The 26,469-nt window shown below is 39.0% G+C and overlaps 1 protein-coding gene across 3 annotated transcripts in view; it reads right to left on the bottom strand.

Moving 5' to 3' along the window:
- Positions 1-26,469, bottom strand: part of LOC308241863 (uncharacterized protein) — a 305,025-nt gene that overhangs the window by 39,519 nt on the left and 239,037 nt on the right. Inside the window, exons 5-6 of one of the 3 annotated variants that reach the window (XM_080655525.1) lie at positions 17,945-18,033; positions 11,873-11,989 (exon numbers count right to left, since the gene is read on the bottom strand). In XM_080655525.1, coding sequence (XP_080511651.1) covers positions 17,998-18,033 — 36 coding nt within the window. In that variant the 3' untranslated portion in view covers positions 11,873-11,989; positions 17,945-17,997. Of the gene's footprint in view, positions 1-4,710; positions 4,824-11,872; positions 11,990-17,944; positions 18,034-26,469 lie in introns of those variants that run through there. The other 2 variants (XM_080655524.1, XM_080655523.1) reach the window with 2 other exon arrangements.

Raw genomic sequence — 26,469 nt, forward strand, 5'->3', positions numbered from 1 at the left:
AAGGGAATTGAAAGCCAATGGCTAAAATACATTTCAGATATTACAAATGATATTGTCTTATCTATTTGCCAATGTTTCCAATTAAACTGGCTGCCCATTCATCTTCTGATGGGGAAACAAGAAGAAAAATGGTTTTACATAGAAAAGAATTTCATGTGTGGCTGTATTAGTCCTGCTGACATGCTTTGAGTCTTTCCCTATCTTTACTACCCTTTCTCAGTGGTAACACATTCCACAGTATTCAGATCACATTAGAAATCTCATTCTCCTTTTCTGATCTCTATTGCAAAGTTTCAAGTACCTAAAATGTTGGGCCACCATACTGGAGAGTGGAAAGAGCACAAGCTTTCAAATCAGACAGACCTTTGAAACTAGACCCCCTCAACTATTAACTGAATAAATTTGTTTTCCCTTGTAAAGTTTTATGTCACAGAGTAATTGGAAAATTAAGTGAGGTAATACATGTAAACCATACAGCACAATATGTGAAAGACAGTGCTAGAGAAATGGCAAATATCATGATCATCTTCGCAACAACTGAGAACAGTGGTAATATTGACATGTTTTTTAAAGGAAGAAAATCAGATTCCTTTCAAGTCAAAGGGCTTTCAAGTCCAGTGAGATGAGTGGCACTTTGAGAAGCAGGATTTACCACCAAATGAAGGGTACAGAGAGAAGAAAGAGAAGTTCAAGGGGAGGGAGGGTGAAGTTTATCTGAAGAGTTGGAGGTACTTCCGCACACATCAGGACTTGAATTATTCCCTGAAATACAGCTCAGTCTTGAAATGCATGAAGGAGTAGAAGGGTCATACCAGACAGACATAGCTGTGAAAAGGAAAATATTTCAATGCAAACACATCTGGTGGGCCTGGGTAACGCTGGGCAGAGTGATTTGGTTAGGAATCATGATTGGAAACTAGGTGGAGTCCAGGTTGGGCAAGCCTTGAATGTCAGGCTGAGAAGTTCACGTTCATCCTAAAGTAAATGGGAAAGCACTGAACTTTTCTCAGCAGCAGAGAAATATATCCAGAGTGGCGGACTAGGAAGGTTCAGAGGCAGGAAAATGTGAACCTAGGGCTGGGAGAAGAGGTCATGGAGACAAGGAGACCAGAGTCTTCCCCCCACACCATGGGCTGGGCCAGTGTGCTATGTCCACTCTGATTTAATACACTGGAGCTGAAATGGGATAGCTTCACAGTTTACAAATCACATGCTTACTATTTGTCCACTGAATGGAGAAAATGACAGACTGATGGTGCAGGCCTTTTTTGGGCTACACAGATTGAGAATGAGTCTGGGAAGGAGCACCAGCATTTAGCAAGGAGGGAGTCACTAAAAGCTGGGTTAAGTAGCCTGAAGTAGGATTATAAATAAGTATTGAGGTCCTCATAATGAATAAGGCAGGTGCATCCCGGGCAGGTTTGAGGGCAAGGAAGAAGGAAATTCAAGGTTAGGAATGGGACAGCCATAAGAAAGTTTGTTTGATACAACAAAGGGAAAAAGTTAATTTTATAAGGTTACTCAGGTCTTTCTTTACACTCACTACCCCTAGGGTGATTGTTCTAAGTATAAAACACAAAGGCCATCAAGGCAGACAAATTAAAAAAAAAAAAAAGAACTTGTTTGTCTAGAAAAGAAATAAATCACTATTGAAAGAAACCAAGGCAGATGGTAATACAAGATGAGCACCTATTACACTATGCTTGGCACTTGGCATTTATTATCTCCTAATCTTCAAACTAATTCTTCAAGTTGTTACTGTTATTAGAAAATAGATTCATAAAAGTTGTAAAGTAAGCTGCTCAAGGAGAATAAATGGTCACATCCGACGCCAGGGAAGTTTTGAACTGGGAACTTGCAAGGCAGTTTGATAAAAGCACCGTGAGAAAAGCCCAGGCCTGCAGATGTGAGCGATTAGCCCTACACGAAGGGAGAGTGGCAGGCATGGAAAAAGACACAAACACGAGTGACACTACACAGCAATGGTGATCGGGACTTGGTAGACAGAGACCGGGAGGGGTAAGCCTACCAGCCTGGGAGAGTGCTTCTAACGCTTCCAGAAAGAGAGGACTCCGAAGCCAGCCTGGGTTTTAGCCAAAGACAATGAACTGGGTTTTAGATGTGTTGAGCTGATTGGGGGGGTGGGGGGGAGGGAGGGAAGGAGCTCGGTAGGCAGGGAACAGCTGGGTAAAGAAATCCTGACAGGTGGGTGGGAATAAGAAACCTAAGTCCAGAAGAAAGGCTGAGCCCTAACATGTGGCTTTAGGATCACTGGGCCATATGGCAATTCAGCAGCATTTCTACGGTTTCTTACGTGGGAGAACTCTGTCTCTATTGGCTAAAGAGCAGACTGACATCTTGCCAACCTTCAGAAAACATGCGAGAATTCTCTCTGCCACCACCACTGTGACTAGCCCCAGAAACACACACACACACACACACAATTTAGGGTTTTCAATCAATGGCCCTTCTACACAAACTCAAAGCAAATGGCATGTTATTTAGTTTCAAATGTGCCAAGTTAAAACGCTATGAAAGCATGTGGGCTTTGACTTTTTAATGTTATTCAATTGATGTCATTAAAACAGAGGATTTAGTCTTGTCATTATTCCCTTGTAAGTTCTGCCGCCTGTCTGTCTGTCTGAAAAAATGAAGAGCACTCGTTTACGTCGCCTAACCAACTTACTTGGGGGAATGTTAGATGGGTTAAAGACAGCAAAACCCAAGTTTCAACGTGCACGTCGGAAAAGAAGAAGAAAGTGCATGTCAAGTGTGAATAATGCCCTGCCACTCAGCCTGAGCTCTGCCTCCACTGACTGTGCAGTCTGGCTGATGCAGTAGTGAAGACAGATCCTTTCTCTCCTTCTCTGGTGTGCCAGCCATGCTTAACACCCTAACACTTCATTAACATGCTAATGTGTGACGATTATTTTGTGCAAGTACCACTGTAGCTGATTTTGAAAGGCTCTATCAACCACAGCTAGAATGCAGGGACCTAAGTGCTAACTCACCATTATTAATAAGAAAACAATAAACTGCTCAAAGGCTTTTTTTTGTGTTGTGTTTTATCTGTCATATGGCTTTTGCAGGTCAACCATTCTTTCTCTGAGCATCAGTGAGAAAAGAAGCTGATTTCTCTGGATACATAAGCCAACTGTAATATTCATTCGACCAGGGGGAATAATACACTAAATGTCAAGATGTCAGGGATAAATGGCTATTATGGGCATGGATTGTTGGCAAAAGTAATGAACTAGGAATTAGAAACCTGATTTCAATTTAAGGTTCTCTCAGTGTCTCCCTCTGTAATCCCGAGTGAGTCATTTACTCATTGGGGACTATTTTCTTATTAAAGTATGTTGGGGTAACTAAGGTTCCTTAAAATTCCTTCTTGCACAACTACCCATGATCAAAGGATATTATTATTATAACAAATTGCTAAACCCTTAACTTCTATAACCATTTTAGAATAATTTTCTAGGTTATTTGTATTATTTATCTTCATCTTCTATTGACTCCAAGTGTTAGCAAGAATACCTATATCTCTAAGGAGAATAATTCAAACTGTAATAAGGATCATAGAAGATGACAGAATAACTGGAGAGACAGTGCAAGCTTCTGCATGGAACAACTTACTAAAAAGATGTTAGTTTTTCTGTTTTAATTTATAAATTTAATATAACCCATGTTAAAATTTCAGTTGGATTTTGAGGAACTTAATAAATTTTTCAAAATTCATGTGTAAAGATAAAAATTCACATATACTTTTGAAAATAAAAACCAATAAGGACTTACTTTGCTTAGATATTGATATACACAACCAAGCTTTATTAACAAAATAGCACGAACTATGGCTAAAGAATGAAGAGACCAATGGAGCACAAGGTGGTACCAACTTGTTGAGGAAACAGAATACCACATGGAAACACAGAACTGGATTGCTACCTACCACCATATACACATATGGTCTCCAGGTGGATTAAAGACCTAAATAAGAAAGATGTTAATATAATAGATAATCAAAAATAAATTTTGTAACAGAGGGACAGAAACTAATTTATTTTACAAAGCTCTCAGAGTAAAATATTGATAAATTGAATTACATAAAAATTAGGATTTCTGTTCACACACAAAAAAAACACATAATGGACAAAGTTAATAGAAAAGTGACAGGCTAACAGAATATTTGTCTAAAACCATCTGGCGACTATCCGGAGTATTCAAAGAACTTCTGTAAATCAATAAAAATAAATAAATACACTTCCAGTGGACAAATATGCCATGAATTTGAAGGGGAATTTACAGAAGAAAAATATTCAAAAGACAGCAAGCATATAAAAAGCTGACCAAATTCATCAGTAGTCAGATAAAAGTAAAATAAAACTAAAAAATATTATTTTATACCCATTAGACTGAAATGAGAAAAATTAGAAAACTTAATGCCAAATATCAGCAAGAGGTAGTATATAAACACTCATACTGCTGGGGGGGAAGGGGTATGAACTGGTGAATCCTTCTGGCGGTAATCTGAGAGGACTTCTGAAATTAGACTGTTTACAGTATCTGAGCTGTATGCATATGCTCTATGGCCCAGCAATGCTGTCAGTCTAGATCCTAAATAAATGTCCTTCGGCATTTTCCAAAAGGGGGCATGTCTAGGTTGTTCACAGCAGCCTTGCTTGTGCTGAGACAATGTGGAAGTCCTTCCATGGCAGAGAATATAAGTAAATTGTGTTCTAGGCACACTGTAACAGACCATGAGCAGTTGGATGCAATGGAGTAGATGTATATATAGCAATATTCATAGGCCTCAAAATATAATCCTGGGTGGAGAAAATAAAAACAAAAGAGGATATATAACACACATAAGTTAAAATGCAGGTACAATAACTCCAAAATATGAAACTAGATTTTATAAGAACATATTCACTGACAAGTGCATATACTCTGAAAATTAGGTTCCTGAATGACCAGAACTGTGGATAAAAGGGAGGGTCTGAAGCCAACACGTAGGCACAAACACAACCAGGGCCTATGAAAATTCATATTTCTATTATCTTGCATTTATGCAACATCAAACAGAAGTTTTACAAAACAATACATTCTTACTTTATACAATGCACTGTTTACATTTTCTATTTCCTTTTTTAAAAAATGTTGGTCTCTATTTATAAAGGTGATTGTATAACCTATCAATGGGTTACGACTTTCCATTTTAAAACACTGATCTAGGCAATAATAAGGGCATTATAGTGAGTTCCTGGAATGATAATAGTGCCACACACTCATTAAAAATTCAAGCACATAAAGGAGAACTGAGAAAAAGACCCTCTGTGCTGCCTTCTCCAAGAAACACATCCACAGGGAATTCCCACCAGTCGGAGGCTGTTCCTCCTCATGTGATTCCGCCCTAAGTGGCACTTCCGGAGAGTGAACTTTTCACCCCTCCTTCAGCGCTGGCTTGTCAGACTAAGGCCAAAACTGAAGCAGGAAATGATATGCCACTTGCTAAAGCACAAAGAGATATTTTAAAACATAAAGGAACTTTTTTAAACATTCCTGAAACACATTTGAATAAGATGTAGATATAAGGAAATATGGGCTCTCTCTTGAAAATGGAAAGCTGGAAAATATAAAAAGGGTAGTTCTAAGGAACAAAATAATAAAACGAAAAATGTGGAAATAGGGTAGATTACACAGACTTCAAGAGAGCAGTAAACTATATCAGCAGAAGGGGAAGCTACAGAGGAGAGTAGGAAAGCCCATGGGCTCCTCCCAATCTGCAGCTCAATAAATTCAAATTAAAAGAAAAAAATTCCTATTCCAAATCAACTGAAAACTGTCTTTTGAGGACATCTGTAGGTCCTCCTTATACCAGAAGCTCTTACCAGAAAACACATTTATTGGGCCAATATAGAAAGTAGTCATTTTAAAGTATTTAAATAGAATTAGGCACTTCTGAGCTAATTGAAGAGAAAAAGTACAATAAAGAGCATGGCACTGAACTCTGTACCTTTACAGCTGTGCCCAAGCAGAGTGATGAGAATGTGTGGATAGGGTTAGAGGCAGCACACCATTCCCTCTCTCTGCAGACACCAAGGCAGCAGCATCTAAAGCCCCATCTCACCACTGGGAGCAATGTTCCTTGGAGGGCAACTTTTGTGAAGGGCTAACCAGGAGCTGGGTGTAAGAGCTTGTGTTTGAAGTGAGCCTCTCTACCTAGGGTTATAATCAACTACTTATAAAACAGAATTAAGTTAGGTGCTATTCAAAATTTAAAAAAACACACACAAAATTCTAAAAATTGCTAGGTTACATGGAATCCATACGACAAAAGGAATCTGGAGAAGAAATATAATTAGTGTAATGAGAGGAATGACTTCTGGACTATGAGGTAGATAAAGGTAGAGAGAGGGATGAGCTGGCTGTACAGGTAAGTGGAGGGGGGAGGGGCAGAAAGCCAATACACTATATAGCAAGTACATTAAAAAGAGATGAGCACAGAGGAACCATGAAGTTGTTCTACTATATTACCAGCTACTGGTCCTTGAACTCACAGGTATTCATAAACTGCAAAAGTACACATATCACGTTAAAGATAATGACCAGCTACTTTCAATTTTAATGAAAACATGGCAGAAGAACAATAACAGTGAAAATTAGCATTTCTTGAAAAGGCTCTTTAGCGCACACAACTGCCAATTCTTACAACTCTGCAAGGTAAATGATATCCCCTTTTACCGATGAAGAAACAGACTATCATAGATGCTGACAAAAGTCCTCAGGGCTACACAGGAATAAGCAAGTGGCAGAGCCAAGATTTCACCCAAGACGTTTTTACTTCAAAATGTCTTTACACTGAGTGTGATGATGCTGCAGATCAATTAAGTGAGAACTAAAGAATTTCTTCTATTTAAAGAGAGTAGAATGGGTTAAGTTCTGGAAATTGCCTAGTTTTGATTATTTTACTATGGTATTCAAGATACTATCATAGGAGAAGCTAGGGGAAGGCTACATGAGAACTCTACTCACTTTTGCACTTTCTTATGACCTAAACTTACTTTTAAGTAAATTTTTTAAAAATAAGGAAAATCAACTTTTTGGAAGTTTACCTCACTCCTTTTCCTTTGGAGATAAATGTATGATATATTAGAGATATGTCTTAGACATACCTATATCTCTCTGATGTATTCCAAATATAAATATCTATTTGAGATATATAGGAGGTAAGTATATATTTCTTCTGAAAATACATAGATACTAGAGGCCCAGTGCATGAAATTCATGCACTCGGGGAGGGGGTGGGTCCCTCAGCCCAACCTGTGCCCTCTCGTAGTCTGGGAGCTCTCGGGGGATGTCCGCCTGCCTGCTTGCTGCTCCTTAGCACTGCCACGGAGGCAAGAGAGGCTCCCGCCACTGCCGTAGCACTCGCCATCGGTGAGCGTGGCCTCTGGCTGAGCAGCGCTCCCCCTGTGGGAGCGCATTGACCACTAGGGGGCAGCTCCTATGTTGAGCGTCTTCCCCCTGGTGGTCAGTGCACGTCATAGCGACCGGTTGTTCCACATTTGGTCAATTTGCATATTAGCCTTTTATTATATAGGATACTCCTAATTATGTATTTTTTTTTAAATATATTTTATTGATATTTCACAGAGAGGAAGGGAGAGGGATAGAGAGCTAGAAACATCGATGAGAGAGAGACATCGATCAGCTGCCTCCTGCACACCCCCCACTGGGGATGTGCCTGCAACCAAGGTACATGCCCTTGACCGGAATCGAACCCGGGACCCTTCAGTCCACAGGCCGACGCTCTATCCACTGAGCCAAACCGGTTTTGGCCTAATTATGTATTTTTAAAGGTTAATTCTCAGTTGTTTTCAGTGACCTAAATAGCACAAGAAATAAAATAATGGCTGCCTTTTACTCTCATTCAACTTTAATAAACTTTCACTAAATACATATTACTACATGGTACTGTACTATTTTGCCTATACAAGTTTATCTCCTCCGACACTCAAAGTTTTTCATTGTCTACCATGTTTACATATGGGAACTAGGAAAACAGAGCTACCATTTATATCTAAGTTGAACATTATAAGAATAAAATGTCTAGTTGATATGAAAAAGATTGTTTGATAAGAATACTTACTTTTTTTCTAAGAATGGCTGAGCCATTTTTTTCCCCAATAAATAAGATACTTTTGAAACAACTACCATTTGGAGTGACTTCTATTGTGTTATTAAATTCATGTACTATCCCAACACTATTAAATAAAAATTAATATGTCCATTTAACATATAAGGAAAGCTAGACAGATTAATTTGCATAAGTCACACAACTATCTATCCATATATAAAAGCCTAATATGCAAAGTGTTCCTCAGGAGTTCGACCAACTGGGAGTTCGATCACTTGCTATGATGTGTGCTGACTACCAGGGGCGGTGCAGAATGAAGGAAGGCCCTGGCCGACAGCTGGCAGCTGGGGAAGGGAGGCCCCAGCCGGCAGCCAGCAGCCACTAGGGACCCTACCCGTGCATGAATTTCATGCACTGGGCCTCTAGTTCAGTGATAAAATGTGGATTCAAACTCAGATCTACATTACACTAAAAATATTATTCCTTTCACTATCTTTGCCCCTCCACACTTTCATTTCTATGATTAAAATGCATCCACTGTATTATTGACCATTCACCCCTTAATAACAAAATATACAGTCTAAGTACATTTAGATATTTTATTTTAAAAGCCTCAATCTTCATTCCTGGCTCCTATTTGAAGTTAAAGTTTATTACTGAAGCTGAAAAGAAGTCTTTTAAGTATGAAAGAAATGCAAGTGGTATTCCAAGTTACAATATGTGTGTGCTCGAGTGGGAAACATGAGAAGAGCATCTGCCAAATTCATTTTGGCCTCATTTGATACTATCTCACTGATCTGGGGCCAGCTTACATTTGTTTCTCCCTCTCTCTTTCCCTCCTCCATTTCCTCTTCATTCCAGAAGCATACAAAAACCATAGCAAAGAAGCTGGATAAAGTCTCCAATAATACACTGAAAACACTATCAAATAAAGGAATGGCTATCTAGTCCAAGGATAACCTCATTTCAACTAAGAATAACCCAAAACACTAAAATAAAAAGAATCTTTAAGGGATCATAAAAAACAACTGGAGATAAAATTACTTAAGATATTCATTTTAAAGAAATAGATTTTTGGAGACAAATTCTCAAAAGAACTAATTCAGTTTGTACTTATCACAGGGCTTTATAATTTAGTATGAGTCAACCTTCAAATTGTACTTTTTAATTCAAACTTTTTAAAAAGTCTTTAACTATGTTAATTCTACTTCCAGCTTTTAACCCCAGCACTGATACCTATCTGTTCAACCCTGATGCTAATGAATCTCAGATTTCTGATACTTGTAACTAAACAGCATCACAATTGAGCATTAGTTTTGAAGGTCTACAAATTTCATGATAGTCTCCTGCACATCTATCTACATTTGCAATTGTTTTACTCTAGTATATGTAAGTGGTAGTATTTTCTTTAAAGGACTGTCAGTTCTCAATCAGTTATGCTTTTCAAAATGGTCAAAGTAAAAATGGCTAGTAGATTTCTATTTTAAAGCCACCTAGATATTTCCTCTTTATTGTGATATTGTCTGGTATCCTCAGTTCTTTGCTTCCAACTTCTTGGCAAATTAAAGAAGACTGGATTAGCACAATAGTAAAGAAAAAATACCTTTCTAGATAACCAAACCTACAGACTAAAAAATCCTGTCTTCTCTCCTAGACCACTAAATATCAGCTAACAAATAGAGGAGTACCAATGAATATTTCCATTATCCCCCAAGGAAAAATTAAAGAACTGCATCAGACACATGTAATGCTAAGATATACCACAGGAAATAATATTTTAATATTCTCCCTGACACGTTCACATGTAACAGAGGAGATAAAGTTAACAGACAATTATAATTCAGTGTGATGGGGATATGAGGATAAGCGCACGGTTCTATGGAAATACATCAGAGGGATTTTCAACATCCCCAGAAAAGGGGAGATGTTAGGAGTGTATAGGAGAGTTCCCCAAAGGAAGTGATGCCTAAAAGAGTCTAAGAAGTAAGTATCCACTTTGCATTGGCTAAGATTGCTTTAATAAAAAAGACTGACAATAACAAGTGTTGGGGAGGATGTCGAAAATTGGAACCCACATACATTGCTAGTGGGAATGTAAAATGGTTTGGCCACTTTGGAAATCAATTTGACAGTTCCTTCAAAATGTTAAGTGTAGAATTACCCTATGACCCAGTTATTTCACTCCAAGATATACACGCAAGAGAACGGAAAACATACATCCACAGTAATGTTCAAAGTGGTATTATTCAACATAGCCAAAAAGTGGAAAAAAATCATTAATTGATGAATGTCCATCAACTGATGAATGAATAAACAAAATGTGCTACATACCAAAATGAAGTATTATTCAGTCATAAAAAAAAGAAAGAAGCATTGATACATACTAAAAGAATAGAAGAACATGGATGAACCTTAAAAACATTATACTAACTAAAAGAAGCCAGACACAAAAATCCACAAATTGTATGATTCCATTTATATGAAACTAGAGGCCTGATGCACGAAATTCATGCAAGGGGTTCGGCCCTCACAGCCGTGGTGGCTTGCCTTGGCCCTCGCAGCCCTGGCCTCATCCAGAAAATCGTCCGGAAGGTTGTTTGGCTGTCCAGTCTAGTTAGCATATCACGCTTTTATTATTGTAGATGTCCAGAAAAAGCAAATTTGTAGAGACAGAAAGTAGATAAGTGATTTCCAGAGGCTGAGGAGAAAAGGGGAATTGAGAGTGACTATAAATAGATAAGGTGATGGTGAAAATATTTTATGGTGATGAAAATATTCTGGAATTACATCATGGTTATAGTACCTGTGGACAAAAGCCAATTCTGTGAATATACTATTAATGAATTGTCACTTTAAAATGGATAATTTTGAGACATATGCATTATATCTCAACTAAAAAGAAGAAACAAGAATGAGCAAATGGAAAGAAAGGAAAATGTGGCAAAAATGGTAGGTGATAAAGAGGAGGGGGAGTTGATGTGGGTTCCAGAGCATGGAAAGCAGGGAACGAAGTGGGACTGGGTGGGTGGCCCACCTTCCACTTAGGGCAAAGGCACAGAGGTGGGCGTTGCCTACTTGGGTGGCTGTAGATTCAGAAGCCAAGGGAGTTGACATCTAACGCTTCTCTTCTGCCCATGAGGTAAGTAAGCAACAAGTTGGCAGGGCAGGAAGTCTGAGGTGAACAGAGGAGGTTAAGAACAACCTCTATAGAGAGGAGAAGAGAGAGGTATTGAAAGTTCCCTAGATTTGCTTTTTAAAAATATTCCATAGTTAAGAGTATAGAGCAATCAACTTAGGCACCAAATGAGCAGGGGATCTCAGGAGAGATGTTCTCTCTGTCAAGTGTCTGGCATCCTTGGACTAGAGTGTGAGAGGCTCTCCTCTCACTTCCTGCTACTGTGTACAGCCATGTCTGCATCTCCAAGGTTCTCCTAGTCAGCTTATCACTTGTGTAAGTCATGCAGTAAGCAGCTTCTTGGTTTAGTATTTGTGGTCTCCTCGTATTTACATTAATCTAACAACTAGGTACCGGAGACTTCAAAGATTGCTATGAAGATGCCTTTTATGAAGTTTTTCATAACCTTAAGGGAAAACAAGTTATTCACGTATCTTATTTTTTAAATTGGTTTTCATAATTCTTTCAACATAAAAATACAGCATCTAATTTGATATGCTCTAGATCAAAACATATTAATAGTTATTTTCTATACTTTGAAATGAATAAAATTAACTTACCTTCATTGGTAATGCTGATGTCAAGTCAGACGCTGAATATTTTGTCATAAACTTCCAAATCAAGATCTAGATCTCCATGGAATATAAACATGGAATAATGCCACCAGATGCTAGTACCTGTGGACAAAAGCCAATGATTTATTAAAGCATTATGGGAAGGGGGGGGAAAGGTGTTGTATGGCTACTGCCGAGTCATATAAATGTCCCAAGTCTTCAAAAACTACTAATGTGTTTAATTTCTACCTATTTGACAAATATATACTAACTAAAGGCCCAATGCACGAAATTCATGCATGGGGGAGTGGGGTGTCCCTCAGCCCAGCCTGCACCCTTGCCAATCTGGGACCCCTCAAGGGATGTCCGACTGCCCGTTTAAGACTGATCCTGGTGGGATCGGGCCTAAATGGGCAGTCGGACATCCCTCTCACAATCCAGGACTGCTAGCTCCCAACTGCTCGCCTGCCTGCCTTTCTGATTGCCCCTAACCGCTTCTGCCTCCCAGCCTGATCACCCCCTAACCACTCCCCTGCCAGCTTGATTGATGCCTAACTGCTCCTCTGCCAGCCTGTTTGCCCCTAACTGCCATCCCCTGCAGGCCTGGTCCCCCCCAACTGCTCTCCCCTACAGGCCTGGGTCCCTCCCAACTGCCTTTCCCTGCAGGCCTGGTCACCCCTAACTGCCCTCCCCTGCTGGCCTGATCGCCCACAACTGCCCTCCCTTGCAGGCCTGGTCCTTCCCAACTGCCCTCCCTTGCTGGCCATCTTGTGGTGGCCATCTTGTGTCCACATGGGGGCAGGATCTTTGACCACATGGGGGCATCCATCTTGTGTGTTGGAGTGATGGTCAATCTGCATATTACTCTTTTATTAGATAGGATTATGTTAACATATTTTGAAAGCTTCCTATGTAGCAGGTACTTTTGCACATGTAACCTCATTTGCTTCTTCTTCCAACACTATTATACTGATGAAAAAATGTAGCAGCTCATACATATCAGAGCCAGGATTTGAAACTGGGGATTCTGGTTGTAGGTTCTGAGTTCTTAATCACTACATGTACTGCCTTGACATACATCCAGGTACAATACTCCAAAGACTCTTAAAGCCTAGATGGTATGAGGAATTCTAGTTGATTTATTCCCCCGTGGTTGCTAGTCTTTCTCAAAATATACAAGTGTGATCCAAAATTTTAAATATTACAAGTCAGGATGAGTTATAAAGAGGCTGAGTTAAGGGGAAGAAAAGTGGGTTTAAATTTTAAGCAGAACTGCAACTAATGGGCTATGTGTTATGCCTGAGTTTGCTCAACTAGTTGATCACTAATGTGTGTATAGTTCTAAAATTCCCTAGCAATGAGAAAAATGCATATATTCTGTGAAGCTCTCACTTCTTCCATTGCAGCATGTTTTTGTTTATCTGATTAGACATTCATTACCCATTCCTGTAGGCACTGCTCAGGGTCTCTCTCCTATCACTCTGCCAATTGGTCTCTTCTTTCATTGTATACTTTGCTAATGCTGGTCTATCCTGGATAATTTGGCACTTATTAGGTTACTAGACCATTCGTTGTTGTTTTTTGTTGTTGTTGTTGTTGTTTTCAAACTCTTTTAGGAAAGAAGCAGAGCACAAATAAATAAAACTGCATAATACTAAATTCTCTTAAGCATTATGTATGATATATCATGAACTCGACTAGAAACCCTTTGGGTACAGGGAGTCCTTAAGAGCCTGGGGCAGGTGGCAGGATGCTGAGTACATTACGGACAATACTGCCTAGCAGTACAGTCCCCTCCATTCAGGGATAATCTGTGTGAGCTGGCTCCGTTTGGTGAATAAATTTACTTACATTTGCACTTATGTAAACATGTTGAGATTCAATATGTGAACTTGAAATAAGACCTGCAGTCATTATATTTCCTAGGTATTTCTGCCAAAGTAAATATTTTTTATCTTGATTCTCTGATTTTCCCAATCCTGTTTTCTTTGTATTTTTCTTTGATCCTGTTATTATTTTCACTTTGCTTTCTAAACATTTAAAATGTGTTGCCTCCCCCTTGTAAAACAGTAAAGAAATCCTAAGGGCAGGGGCTGGCTTTGGGGATCAAAGAAGCATCGTTAGGGATCCGTACAAGATGTTAGTATTCACTTATGTGAAGAGGGAACAAATGTTCAACTAACGGCATATCTTTTAACTAGCTTCTCTAGTCTTTACATAAATTATAGATATTGTGGTAGCAGTAGCAACAGTAGCACTCAATAATAAACACTTTAATAGCATTTACTCTGCACCAAATATCCTTTAAACACTTTACTGGTAATAGTAACATGGTCCTTACAATAACTCCATGACATAGGTCCTATTTTACCAACAAGATGAGAAACAGAAAGGTTAGTTCACTTGCTCAATGTCACACAGCTCGTAACTGGCAGAGGCAGGATTTGAGCCGAGGTAGTCTGAGTCCAGAACACCCACTCATAATCCCTTTAATATAAAATGCCTCACCATTATTATGACTTTCAGTGTCAACCCTAAGACACTCTAATGTTCTGATTTTTCTCCCAGTCAACTTTGAGTGAATTTGTATAGGTATACAAGTTATACCACACACCCAGAAAAGCCCTGATTTCATGGAACTATATGCTCTATACAACAATTTCACAAAAATCCAAAACTATTAAGTCTGATTGAATGGTTAAACTCTGTAAGATTCTTATACAAATAAAATAAAAAATAAAATACATTTCAGAAACTATTTCTTTTAACTTGTAGCCTAGAGTAAAAAACTAAAAGGTAGGCATTCCTGTACTAATATTTAACTTTTTATTTCAAAAGAATTTCAAACTTGCAGGAAAGTTATAGGAACTGCTCAAAAAAATGTCCATGTTCTCTTCACCCAGACATTCCATTCAAGCTGAGCCCACCACTTAATAATGGTCGTTCTAGCCAAACACCTGTCCCAGGGTCACACTTTGTACTTAGTTGTCCTCTCTCTTCAGTCTCATTGTATCTGGAGCAAGACCAGCTCTTCCTTGATACAAGACCAGCGCTTACACTGTTAAAGGCTGCTGGTTAATTATTTTGCAGAATGCCCCTCACTGGTACTAGTCAGGTTTTCTCATGAGAAAATTCAAGGGTTATATTTTTGTGAACTAATGCTGTGTGCTTCTAATTATATCCCATCAAGTGACACATGATGTCATTTTGTCACATCACTGGTGATAGTAACATTGATCACTTGACTAAGGTCGAATCTTCCAAGTTTCTCCAGTAGAGTTACTGTATTGCCCTCAATAATAAGGGTTGGTGGACAGATACTTTGTGGTTATACAAATATCCTAATCCTCATCCAACTTTCACTGACTGGGTTTAGCATCCACTGACAATTCTTATCTGAATTATGATGACGACTGCCAAATTACCATCTTTCTAATCTCCAAATTCTTTCCATTTATCAGACAGCATCCTATTTTAAGAAAAAACTTTCTTTCCCCCCATTTATTCATGCATTTATTCGTATCAATACGGCCCCATGGGTGCCTGGTTTATTTAGTGGATAGACTATAATATCATTATTGTTTTGATGTTTAGATACTACCAGGCTTGCCTAGTGGGAATTCCTTCAAGCTGGCTGCTGGGTTTTTTTGGCATCTTCCCATCATTCTTTGAAAGCATCTGTGTGTTTTTTTGCACAACATTTCCAAAACTCATTTTGTACCTTCTCTCACCCAGCCCTAGAACCAGAAATTTTTTCAAAGATCTATGGTTCCTTTTAGCAAAGACTGGTATTTAGAGATTAAGATCTGGACAACAAATGTGCTTATATTCACTGGGATGTCACTGCATCCTGGCCCTTTCAGTGAGCAGAGTTAGGAAATATGTTTCATTTGTGTATGTATATAGATGTACGTACATATTCACATATACACATATACTATCACATTTCTGTTTGTTTCTATATTGAAGTTTCTATTTATATAATTTTTCCATATTTAAATTCTTGAGTTCAGACCAATACCTCAAATCCCAGTTCATAGCACAGGGTTCACTCTAGCTTTCTCCCTTTTTATATTTGTAACTTTCTTCTCTGACAGCATGCGTCTGGCTCCCATTACCTTCAATATATTTGCTCACTGGCCTCACTGGGATTTCTTATTCAGACCTTCCTAATGGCTTTCTGACTAAATTATTTACAAAGAAAGAAAGAAATTAAGAAAGCAAGCAAGCAAGAAATTAAGAAAGCAAGAAAGCAATGGCTTGCAGTACCAAATTTTTGAGATTTAGTTATCTGATAAAAACATAACCTAGGCCCTAAGACTAAATATATCAACCTAGCACCTCGTTCCCTTGTCACAGAGGAAAGAGTTTAAAGCTGTTTTCCAATGGCTTCTCACCTGTCTCTCATTGTGGGTAAGATATACATATTGATCCTATATTTATAACAAGAATTGACATCTGTAAATGTTATATTATAAATAAAAATTTCAAGAACAAGGTGTCACTAACTTTTTCAAAAGAGATAATAGAAATTCTAATATATCCTTACTGACCATCCCATCCTATATAATAATAGGCTAATCTGCAAATTGTCCCCTCAACCAGGAGTTCACCTGGGAGTTCGACAGGGAGTTCAACCAGGGGGCAGGCCGGCCGGCCAACTGCCAGTGGCCCCTCCCCCTGGCTGGCCCCGCCCTCGATCGCCCCCCTCACCTTAATCGGGGTGGGCCAGCCAGACCCCACCCATGCACAAATTCGTGCACCGAGCCTCTAGTCTCCATATAGTTAAGATGGGGAAAGTGGACGCACAAAGGTCACAGGCCTTACTCAAGGTCATGGAGCTACTTAGTAGCAACTCCCAATCCCGCTTTAGGTTCCTAACTTTGCAAATCAATATGTCATGCTATGTTTGAAGCATCCTCCAAATAACTAACATCTATTTTAAGATCTGTCCACTGAGAAACATATGGTACTGGGAGCCCTCGTGAGAAAAATATATAGCTCTGAATGTAGCAAGCCTACTTTAAAAAACTGGAAGAGAACCATCTCTTCCACGGGGACATCAACAAAACACTCAAATGCTGAACTAAAAACAGAGTTCACATAACCAGGCACTATTCCTTACATTAACATTCCAAGGTGCCTCCAAGACTCAGGGGTGGGGAACATCCAGCCTGCGGGCCATATAAGGCCCACAAAATCATTGGGTCTGGCCCTGCCAAGGCATTGGGGTTGAGTAAATTAAATGTTTGACCAAATACAGCAGACTAATTTTTAAGCTGATAGTTTTGTATGGCCAGAGAATGATGCTATCCAAATGGCCCTTGGCAGAAAAAGGTTCCCACCCCTGCTCCAAGTCATCATAACCAACATCAATCACCACAGTGCCACACGTATGAAGACATGCAAAATAGGGATAATAAGGCCATCTACCTCATCAGCATACTGGAAAGATTAAGACCGTGCCTATAAAAATATTATGTAAATGGGGCGGCTGGACTAGACTGTTCTAAGTGGCTCTTTTTCCCTTGATGTAAATAGCTTCTGTCAAAAAGCTGATTAAACCAACTTTGTGCAGCAAGGTATGGGCTCTGGCACCAAGCGTACATGAAGCACAGCGCTAAGCAGGTCATTCCAACTTCTGGTGGCCTAGTTTCCTGCTCTTCCCCTGTAAAATGGAGGTGACAGCGCAGAGTTCTCAGAGCTGGTATGCAAATTCAGTGAGAGTCAAGTATGCAAAGTGCTGAGCATGAAGCCTGGCTCCAGTGCTTGGTTAATAAAGGACAGCTCCCCTCCCGCCCCAGCCTGGTCACAGCGCCGCCAGCATGCCCTCCTCATTATTCCTGGGCCCTAGCACCGCTGGCAGTGCACACTACTGGCGGGAATTGAAAGCTGTTTGAAATTTGCTTCGGTTGTAAATAAAACAGAGCCCGTTTTATATTTGCAAGAGGACATTTAGGCAACTCCTAAATCACTTCACTGTTTTTCTGGATTTGGCTTCACACAATCCTTAAGGATGGATTCCAGTTCCTAGCTTTCCCCGCCCCTCCCCCAGGGTACTGGACTTGGTCAGTTTACCCAAATATCTTGGTTCTGAAGATGTCATTTATCTTCTGTGATGTATTGACACTTCACCACACACGGCTAATGAAGGATGAAATTTCAGACTAGGATAAAAAAAAATTAAAGAAATGAGATGATTTTATGGAAAGGCGGCAAAAACGATAAAACCCTTAAAAGATTTAGAGGGGATCAGGGACAGAAACAGTCTTCAGGCAGCCAAACACTGGTGGCTCTCTTTCCTTAGTACGTGACTGCTGGCCAACTAAGCTGGTTTATTACTTAAAGCTTAGCTTTTTTAAACTGTTTTTTTTTTTTTTTTCCTCCTCCAGAAAAAAAAAAAAAATATGTCTAGTGTTCAATAAAATACCAGGTGTGCTGTGGCTTTCCCTCTTGTTTAAAAGAAAAAGGAAAAAAAACACCCATTGTCGCTCATAGGCTTCAGCCTAGCCTGTCAAGCAGGAATTAAAATCTCTTTAAAAACAAGCTTTGCCTGGTCATGAGCTGGATCAGCTTACAGCAGGGGCCTGCGGTAAGGCAGCCCAAAAAACGTTAGAAGGAAGCAGCCCCCAGAAAAATGTACGATTTCTTCACTCATCTCCCACACCTTCATTCCCTCCTGCCTCTCCCCTTTGTAAGAATTGGTGCCATGCGCAACACAGATGAAAGAGTAATTTCTCTCCCTTTATTAATGACAGCTCTAGATTCTGAAATTAGCCCATCAGGGACTAATATCTACCTCCCATTTCTAAAGATCTATTTTTCTTTTAAAATCATGAAACGAAAAACATCACTGTAAAACCCACTATTGGGCCTTTGATTTCATTAGGTCCAAAGGTACAAAGCCTGCAGAGCGAGGAAGTTGGGTTTATTTTTAAAGAACACATCAAATATTAGCTGAAAATTGGTTGTAAATGGTGCCACTTAAGCCTCCATGGAAAGGAATTGCAGAGGCTTGGGATTAAAATTGCAGGAAGCCAAAAAGAAAATTGAGGACAAGGAAATGATGACTGATGGGCTTGGTGCTATTATCTCTGAGAATACTAAGGACACTGAAGCTTGGGGGAAAATTACATAGGTGACCTTGAGAACGAGTCCAGACTGAGAAGGCAGCTGGGTGTAGCTTCCTGCGGGGATGGAAGTGGAGCGGGCAGAATTCCTCATTTCTAAATGGATGATGAAGATGTTTCAGATAAGCAGTTTTGATTTCCTTTTAGCATGCGGAGCTGCAAGCTTCATCTCCAAGAATAAATGCTATGTCCGCCTTGTAAAAGGCTCTGTCTTCAGTACCTGTAGCTTGAAACTCTTAAATGGACCTAGAGCATTTCATGACTTTGAGACATAGGAGATTGGAGATTTAAAATGGACTCCATTGACTAAATTACTGTACTGTGTTTTTTTCTTCCTCCTCTGCCATTGCATACAGAATGGGAAGCCCTAAGTCATTAAGGAGACTCAATCTAAACTTCCTGCAGCGGCTTCAAAATGAGAACTCGGATCCCAGGCAATGTAACTGCTGCAGATTCTTACTTCTACACTTAACTTTCTGAAGGTGCATTTGCTAACGCATTCCTTTAGATCAGAGGCTCTTAAAATGGTTAGTATCAAGACCTCTTTATTAATCTTAACAATTGCTGTGGACTCCGAAGAGCTTTTTCTTTTTCCTAGCTATAGGTCACATCTAGAAATATTTACCATGTTACAACTTACAACTAATAACCATTTAATATTTATTAATTTATTAAAATATGTTCTAAAAACCCAAAATGAAATTGTTATTAACAATGCTCAGATTTCCCCAAACTTGTAGTGAGATGGTGGCACTGTTTTACATTGTTGCAGATTTTTTTTTTCATGCCTGGCTTAATAGTAGACAGCTGGAGTCTCCTATCTGCTACATTCAATCTGTTGGGATATTTTGGTTAAAGTATATAAAGAAAACTATGCTAAGCGAAATAAGCCGGTCAGAGAAAGATAAGTACCGCATGATCTCACTCATATGTGGAATCTAATAAACAAAATAAACTGGTGAACAAAATAGATCCAGAAACATAGAGGCATGGAACAGACTATGGAATCTCAGAGGGAAGTTGGAGGTGGGTGGGTAGGTGGGAAGAGATCAACCAAAGAACTTGTATGTATATATATGTAACCCATGGACATAGACAGTAGGGTGGTGGAGGCCTGGGGTGGTGGACATGAAGGACTCAATGGGGGTGGGGGGTATGTAATACTTTCAACAATGAAGATTTAATAAAAATTAAAAAAAAAACAATTCTTACACAGATATGAAGTTAAAAAAAAAAAAACAACAACAACAACACAGAGGAATAACATGATAGCCTTTTCAGATAATTTTGGATATTTTTTCCTTGACACTACACAAAAATGCAACAACCGTACTTTTTATAGGACTCTAAACCCACATCAGTGAACTTTTCCTACACTGATATATTAAAATCCATTGACCTATTTAGCACTTGATCTTTACCCATGTGCAATTTTGTAACAGCAATCATTGGCCATTTAGAAAATAATGATTCACTGAGTCATGCAGAGGTTCCAAATGTACAATGGAAAACTTCACGGTACACAAATGAGAGGAATAAGATGAAAAAAGCAACATCTTAGTGTTGTTATAAGTTATTACAAATAGTGTTGTTATATTTGACCTTGTAGATCCACTAAAAGGTCACAGGGACCTCTATAGCCTGTGAACCAAACTTTGAGAATTGCTGCTCTAGGCAAATCAAGGCACCAGAAACCAGTGGCTTGAATTCAGGGACTTGGGGAGCAGTTTGCCAGGTCATTGAAGGATGCTTTCAGGGCCAGTTAACATTAAAAAAGGTGTCTTCAAATTGACTTTTCACCTGGAATTGGTCACAAAGGTCTAAATATGAGAGTTCTATATGGTTTCTAAACTGTCTGCTAGAAACTGGAAAAGACACAACCCAATGGCCTTGACATTGCCCTCCACTACAAAAATACCTGAGTTTAAATATTAACAATGATGCCTCAAGTTGAAATCCAGATATGAAAAAAATGTTTTATGATGAATAAGCTGGAATCATTTGCTATTGATTTTTTTTCCCTTTGTGAAATTTGGAGGTGTAGTGATTCCTTCAAAATCATTATTTGTTAGTGGCCCAACTGCTATAAAGAAAATTTTAGACTTGAAGTTATTAGACTCTGATAACCTACATTCACAATTGTCAGCCTGCTCCTAGGACAGGGACCTTCACTGTCCTGTCAATACTATATCCCCAGTTCCACCACCTAAAACCAGTGCCTGTCATCTACTCAAAGCTCAATAAATATTTGTGAAATAAATGAATGACTTCACTTGTATTTAAATACCATCCAATATTTTAATGGCAAATATGACACTATGTGTATCACACTGAAGAAATGAATAAGAAACACAGGTTCACTAATTCTACAGTATAATGGCATTTTAATAAATGAGAAAAAATAGATGAACTTTTTATCTGTAAGTATAGTCTGCTGTAATAAAAAAAACTTTAATTCACAGGCATATTTTTAGTGAACACCTCATGAAATTCAGATTTCAAATTCAAACTCTAACAATTTCTGATTGAATGAAATGCAGAAAGTAGCTAAAGGAAAATTAAGTCCTGCTATGTTTCCAAACAATCTGATTCTTTTATTTTTTAATATTAAAAAACTTTATATTGATTTATTTTATTTATTTGTTATCATTCACTTTATTCCTTTCTTTAAAAAAAAACACACAATAATACTTAAATGAACTATTTTGCAATGTAATTCTTTTTTTTTTTGTACCATCCAGTATGTACTTTTTGAATACCTACCATTTGCAAGGCTCCGAGTCAGACACAATGACAACTATGGAAATAACTAAAACATAATCTATTGTGGGGACAAGACAGAATCCCAGACACCACATAGGAGAAGAAATAAGCAGATAAATAATAACAGGCCCCAAGGAGACAGAAGTTGGAAACAGAGATGGATCTTAAAGGATGAGATATTCCTTTGCTAGGCAGCTACAATAAAGTACCAACAACAAAATTTATTTTTTCCAAGTTCTGGAGGCTAGAAGCCCAAGATCAAGGTGTCTGCAGATTTGGTTTCTTCCAAGACCTCTCTCCTTGGCTTGCAATAGTTGCTTTCTTGCTGTGTCCCTACATGGTCATCCCTTGGTCTGCATTATAATGTCCTTTTCTTTTTTAAAAATTTATCTTTATTGTTCAGTTATTTATTGATTTGAGAGAGAGGGGTAAGAGAGAGAGAGAGAGATCGTTTTGTTGTTGCATTTATTTATGCATTCACTGATTGATTTTTATATGTTTCCTGACTGGAGATCGAACCCACAACCTTGGCATATCGAGTCAACACTCTAACCAACTGAGCTACCTAGCCAGGGCCAATCTGATACTTCTTTTAAGGAGATAAATTACTTTTCTTTGAATCCTTTAAAGACCAAAATTCTGGGCAAAAGTGGTGACACCTGGCCAGTGTTGCTCAGTTCGTTAAAGCATCACCACATACATTTAAAGGTTTTCAGGTTTTATTCCAGGTCAGGGCACATACCTAGGTTGCAGGTTCGATTCTAGTTGGGGTAAGTGCAGGAGGCAACCTATCCATGTTTCTTTCTCACATTGATGTTTCGCCATTTTCCTCTCCCTTTCCACCCTCCTCCTCCTCCCCCCATCTCTAAAAATCAATAAAAACATATTGATGGGTAAGGATTAAAAAAAAAAAAGCTGGACACAAAATAATACAAGGACTATAATATTCATGTGTAAGTATTTGCATGTATACAGATGAACATGTCATTGAAGTTCTCACTGATCTATATTATAGCTGCATAAATGATTCTATGTTCTTTAACTCATAATGGAAGACAGGGCCAAAGCATAGAGAGGAGGTGCAGATAGGCAGAGTTACAGTGCCCCAATATTTCAGAAGTTTTTATAATTTGGATTATGTAGGTTATTTTTTTACAGTCCTCCTTGGGGAGAGAAAGTGGGCCTCCTTGGTAAACAGAAGTGACTGTTTGTGCAATAGAATTGATTATCTGTTCAAGATGGCTTATGCTTCAGGACTATAAAAAATTGCAGGTGGCTTTGGTTACAAGAGGAGCTATCAGTCATCCTGAACTATTGACACATTTTTATGTACTGCAGTCTCAAATCACTCACTAAGGTTACCTATTCATCCATAAAATCTAAAATTTGGAGTCCTACCTGGGGGAAAAGGAGAGATTTAAACGGAAAAGTCTACTCTCCCTAGTCTTAGAGGAGCATCACATTTTAAAACTAGATGGAAGGGCAAGGCTGAGTTCCCTTAAGCTCACCACCCTAGGGTAGCACAGATGTCCAGCTACCACCTTTGGTCAAATAATAACAGAAAGCTATGAATCCCAGGGATCGGAAGAGCTACTTAAACTCTTTTCACAGCTTTGATTTACGATTGGGCATGATCCAATAAAAATTATAGTCAATATTTATTTTTCTTCAACAGTGTGCTTGTCACTGGACAAATTGCAGATAAAATCAATTCCAGCCTAGTCCCAGGAGCTTAAACATTATTAAGCACATGCTAACCTTCCTGCATTATTAGAGATAGGCAAATAACTAAACAGAGCTGAAAGAGACTCTCGAAGAGATGATAAAAATACTGCAGTTATGGCTGTGTACGTTCCCTACCATAGGCGAACCTATTGGGAAGGCCTGACTGCCGGCTAATGACCACAGGACCACAATTTTAAGCACATAATGCTGGATTTGAGATGAGGTGGCAAGAGGTTTTTACTGGCATTTCTTTCCTAATATAAAACTTCTCCAGCTAGATCTAAATGAATGAATTCTGTTACACCTTCATTCCACAGCTCTGCTCTTAGATTCCAAGCTCTGTGCAATCCCGTTTTTGTCTACTTCCCAAAACTGGCAGTCATTGCCTGGGACTCTACTATATTCAACTCCAGAGAGCAAATGAGTCATTCGGTGAAGTGTTTCCTCTCTTTCTCTCCTTTCTACTGTCCAGTATCTCTGGGCATTTTATAGTTCACCAGAACCTTCCCTAAGCAGACCTTTATCAAGCAAATACTTGGACAAAGGAAAGGAAGTTAACACAGAGAATAGAAACCCATAGATAATAGTATGATATAGCCTGTTTTGCTGATTTTCTCTTTCTTAATTATTTTTGTCACAAAATATAGTTTGTGAAGTTGACTATTATTCTATGGAGCAGTGACAGATGAAGTACGCTGAAACCCATGTGGGCTTTTATTTTGTAAAAAGACAAAAAGGAGGATTACCACTTGACTGCTAACATTTACAGTTGACTCCCATTCTATGTTGCTGTGAGCTTTGTTCATTTATACGTATTTCTACAACTAGCACCACAATTTCCCATTTGTTTATTCAGTTATTCAGTATGTAATACATACACAACATAATGTTAGGTAATAGCAATAAAATCTTAAGGAAATCAATGCCCTTGCCCCCCAAAAGCTCAATGTAGTGCTCAGTGAATACAGGGATAGGCAAAAGTAGGTTCATAGTTGTGAGTAAGGGAGAGATTTTTCTTTTATTATTGTTTATTAAATATTATATTACTTATTGTTATTATTTACCTACTTTTGCTCACCACTACATATTTAAAAAAAAATAAAGTTGCTTTGGGAAAGGTTGTTTGTTTGTTTTACAGAACATAGAAGGGAGGAAAGAAGGGAAGAAATGAAGAGAGAACCTCACTACTGTATTGCAAGTACAGCTTTCCAGGAAAGCTGCAACAGTAGAGAAGAGCTACATCCCAGTGTGGAAGGAGGAGTGAGAGGGGGCAGGAAAGACTTGGCTGAGAGCAGGCATTTGAATTGAGTCTTAAAGGACAGGAGGCATTCACTGAGGAGTTAGGAGAGTAGGAAAGCACAAAGAACATCAATGGGGAAAGAGCAGTAAGCTGGAGCTTCCGCCCCCAGGCTTGAAACCTTCTTTTCCACATTCTTCTCCTTCACCTTTCACAGTTTCACAGTTTCACAGGCACCGAGTCCTGACCTTTCTAGCTTTGCAATCTCATAGCAACCCCATCCTCTCTTCCTGCTGGCTCCATTCAGTAGAGGACTTTATTACACGACATGCTACTGAAGCAGCCCCAACTCTTCCCCCTGCTCCACCCTCTCCACCTCCCATCCAGCTCTCACTCACCCTTGATTGCCTGTACAAGCTTCCAAAAAATGCACTTTGCTTGGCCAATTGTGCTCAGGTTGAAATGCTAAAGCACTCACTCAGGCTCAGTTCTAGGCACCGATCTTATAACCTCAAGCTTCACCATTTGACTTCATTTAAGACATTGGGTCAACACCTGGCATATGGACGAGGCTATAAAATGGAATCACAATGTAACTACCTTATAGGGTTAAAGATTGAATGAGAATGTATATACAAACAAAGCACAGTGCCCGGCACTTTGTAAGCCCTCAATAAATAGGACTTGTGGGGAGGGGCAGGAGGAGGGGACAGGGGAAGAAAAGAGAGCTACTTTAGGCTCTCCCCCAACACTGCCCTGCCTCCTCTTTTCCTTTCCTCATCCTTAACATGCCCAACAGCAATTTCACTCAGCCATAGTAATTCCCCCCTTCTGGGAGCACAATTCAATACTAATTTTCTTTATTCATTATTGACCCTGCCAAACCTTAATTCTCCTCTTAATATAGTCGTTTTCTTTAAAGCAGAACCACCTTCTCCGTCTATCCAAGAAAAATGATCACTCCCTTCTCATTCCACAATCAGTTGGTCACCAAGTCCTATAAAATTCTAACTTTAAATTCCTCTCAAATACTCCCTTCTGTCTATCCCCATTTTCCAGAATATTCATTTCACTAACTAGAGATAAATTAATATAGACTCAATTTAATGTTTGACACCATGTAGCTGTTGTAAAGATCAAACGAGATAATACAAGTAAAATTTATAAATGCAATCTTTAATGCAAACAATATGACATTGTGATGTTTTTATGACCACAGAAAAAATGTCCAATAACTTGATCAAAAACTTCTGATAGACAAGGGCAGCCAGGTTAATGGCAAGCCAGCATTTGAAATTGTTGCAACAAAGTATCAAGGTATCAAAACACCAAGAATTAGACCACCTTAAAGTATCTTAACTTCTACTTCAATATAATAAACCATGTTAGTTAGATCAGACCAATCTTCTCAACACAGAACTAAATAACCAGGGGAAATCATTATTACATAACCCCTGTTTGAAGGCAGGAGAGGACCAAGAAGGTACAAAGACTTGAAGGGCCATAACTGTGGAGAGAAGGGGGCCTGACATTGGCCTCCTCTTTAACACATTTGTGAATTCTATTGCAAAGACTCAAAAGACTAAGAAGTTACACAGTCTCACAGAGCAGGGCAGGCAAAAATTGACGGTCATAGCCTGCTAAGGAAAAGGGTTCCTGAAAACAGCCCAGACCTTCTGTTGGGATCTCAAAGGTCTGAACCAAAGGAGTAAGCATAGTAAACCAGACACGGAGCCACTTCACGAAGA

Source organism: Plecotus auritus (assembly GCF_963455305.1).
Source record: "Plecotus auritus genome assembly, chromosome: 2".
NCBI lineage: Eukaryota > Metazoa > Chordata > Mammalia > Chiroptera > Vespertilionidae > Plecotus > Plecotus auritus.